The sequence below is a fragment of the Sardina pilchardus genome, chromosome 18, assembly GCF_963854185.1.
Source record: "Sardina pilchardus chromosome 18, fSarPil1.1, whole genome shotgun sequence".
Classification (NCBI taxonomy): Eukaryota; Metazoa; Chordata; class Actinopteri; order Clupeiformes; family Clupeidae; genus Sardina; species Sardina pilchardus.
This window is the reverse complement of record NC_085011.1, coordinates 1,243,260-1,245,759: the sequence shown is the minus strand read 5'-3', so window position 1 is coordinate 1,245,759 and position 2,500 is coordinate 1,243,260. Positions and strand designations below refer to the sequence as shown.

Sequence of the window (2,500 nt, the reverse complement as noted above, 5' to 3'; positions counted from 1 at the left end):
TTTGGACCTTAACACCGGGGAAGATTCACAGCTGGAAGTGAGTTACACACTTGGGCAGGTCTGATCAAACACAGAGTGCATTGTGCTTTTTTCTTTCTAAACGGCATGATTATGGGTAAACATGGCATCGTAGATTCCAGATGAAAAAACTACCTATTATTGCAGAAGTAGAGCAGTACTTTGCACATTTCTTTGCAATTGGCTTGCTTAGTCCACATAGTTACAGTCCGCGTAAGACAAGTGTGTGCACATGCCCAAGACTCCCAAACACAAGAATGATGACTTTACACTGAAACCCCATACTTGTGATCTTTTCAGCTAGTGGCTGATATTTCAGCAGCTTGGAGTTAAAACAAGTGTCCATGTACAGATCAATCTATTTCAACAATAGTCACATTCTTAGAATTGTAATCTATAATGGTAATTTCTGGAGTGTTTGGAATATTACACACACACACACACACACATACATACACACACACACACACACACACACAAACAACATGAGCAGCACATAATCCCACTAGGGGGCAGCAGAAGGTCACTTTGCCAGAACACAAGGTCCTGCACTTCTGAAGGTGGATATTGTCCAGTTTACTGTATGTGATGGGCCTATGTGAGTATTTGTGTATGCGTGTGTGTGTGTGTGTGTGTGTGTGTGTGTGTGTGAATGTGTGTGTGTGTGAGAGAGAGACTCATGTTCTTTGGTAGTGCTTTGACGAGCTGGGTGTGTGCGTGTGTGTGTGTGTCTGTGTGTGTGTGTGTGTGTGTGTGTGTGTGTGTGTGTGTGTGTACTCACGTTCTCTGGTAGTGCTTTGACGAGCTCGCTGTGTGTGTGTGTGTACTCACGTTCTCTGGTAGTGCTTTGACGAGCTCGCTGTGTGTGTGTGTGTGTGTGTGTGTGTGTACTCACGTTCTCTGGTAGTGCTTTGACAAGCTCGCTGTGTGTGTGTGTGTGTGTGTGTGTGTGTGTGTGTGTGTGTGTGTGTGTGTGTGTGTGTGTGTGTGTGTGTGTGTGTGTACTCACGTTCTCTGGTAGTGCTTTGACGAGCTCGCTGTGTGTGTGTGTGTGTGTGTGTGTGTGTGTGTACTCACGTTTTCTGGTAGTGCTTTGACGAGCTCGCTGTGTGTGTGTGTGTGTGTGTGTGTGTGTACTCACGTTCTCTGGTAGTGCTTTGACGAGCTCGCTGTGTGTGTGTGTGTGTGTGTGTGTGTGTGTGTACTCACGTTCTCTGGTAGTGCTTTGACAAGCTCGCTGTGTGTGTGTGTGTGTGTGTGTGTGTGTGTGTGTGTGTGTGTGTGTGTACTCACGTTCTCTGGTAGTGCTTTGACGAGCTTGCTGTGTGTGTGTGTGTGTGTGTGTGTGTGTGTGTGTGTGTGTGTGTGTGTACTCACGTTCTCTGGTAGTGCTTTGACGAGCTCGCTGTGTGTGTGTGTGTGTGTGTGTGTGTGTGTGTGTGTGTGTGTGTGTGTGTGTGTGTGTGCTCACGTTCTCTGGTAGTGCTTTGACGAGCTCGCTGTGTGTGTGTGTGTGTGTGTGTGTGTGTGTACTCACGTTCTCTGGTAGTGCTTTGACGAGCTCGCTGTGTGTGTGTGTGTGTGTGTGTGTGTGTGTGTGTACTCACGTTCTCTGGTAGTGCTTTGACGAGCTCGCTGTGTGTGTGTGTGTGTGTGTGTGTGTGTGTGTGTGTGTGTGTGTGTGTGTGTACTCACGTTCTCTGGTAGTGCTTTGACGAGCTCGCTGTGTGCCATTGGCCTGATGCAGAGCTGGTGGATGATCTCACGTTTGATCTCTTCACACACATGGACCTGCCCAATACCCGCCACGAACCGCTCACCTGGAACACACACACACACACACACACACACACACACACACACACACACACACCTTTAATACCTCACATACACTCATATCTCCTCACACACATGGACCTGCCCAATACCCGCCACGAACCGCTCACCTGGAACACACACACACACACACACACACACACACCTTTAATACCTCACATACACTCATATCCCCTCACACACATGGACCTGCCCAATACCCGCCACGAACCGCTCGCATGGAACACACACACACACACACACACACACACACACCTTTAATACCTCACATACACTCATATCTCCTCACACACATGGACCTGCCCAATACCCGCCACGAACCGCTCGCCTGGAACACACACACACACACACACACACACACACACACACACACACCTTTAATACCTCACATACACTCATATCTCCTCACACACATGGACCTGCCCAATACCCGCCACGAACCGCTCACCTGGAACACACACACACACACACACACCTTTAATACCTCACATACACTCATATCTCTTCACACACATGGACCTGCCCAATACCCGCCACTAAGCGCTCGCCTGGAACACACACACACACACACACACACACCTTTAATACCTCACATACACTCATATCTCCTCACACACATGGACCTGCCCAATACCCGCCACGAACC

General features: G+C 48.7%; 1 protein-coding gene across 2 annotated transcripts in view; it reads right to left on the bottom strand.

Moving 5' to 3' along the window:
* The window catches only part of ubr2 (ubiquitin protein ligase E3 component n-recognin 2), a 66,935-nt gene that overhangs the window by 22,439 nt on the left and 41,996 nt on the right, over positions 1-2,500 (bottom strand). For both annotated transcript variants that reach the window (XM_062519450.1, XM_062519451.1), the window contains exon 21: positions 1,714-1,838. In XM_062519450.1, the coding sequence (XP_062375434.1) occupies positions 1,714-1,838 (125 nt within the window). The remainder of the gene's footprint in view (positions 1-1,713; positions 1,839-2,500) is intronic.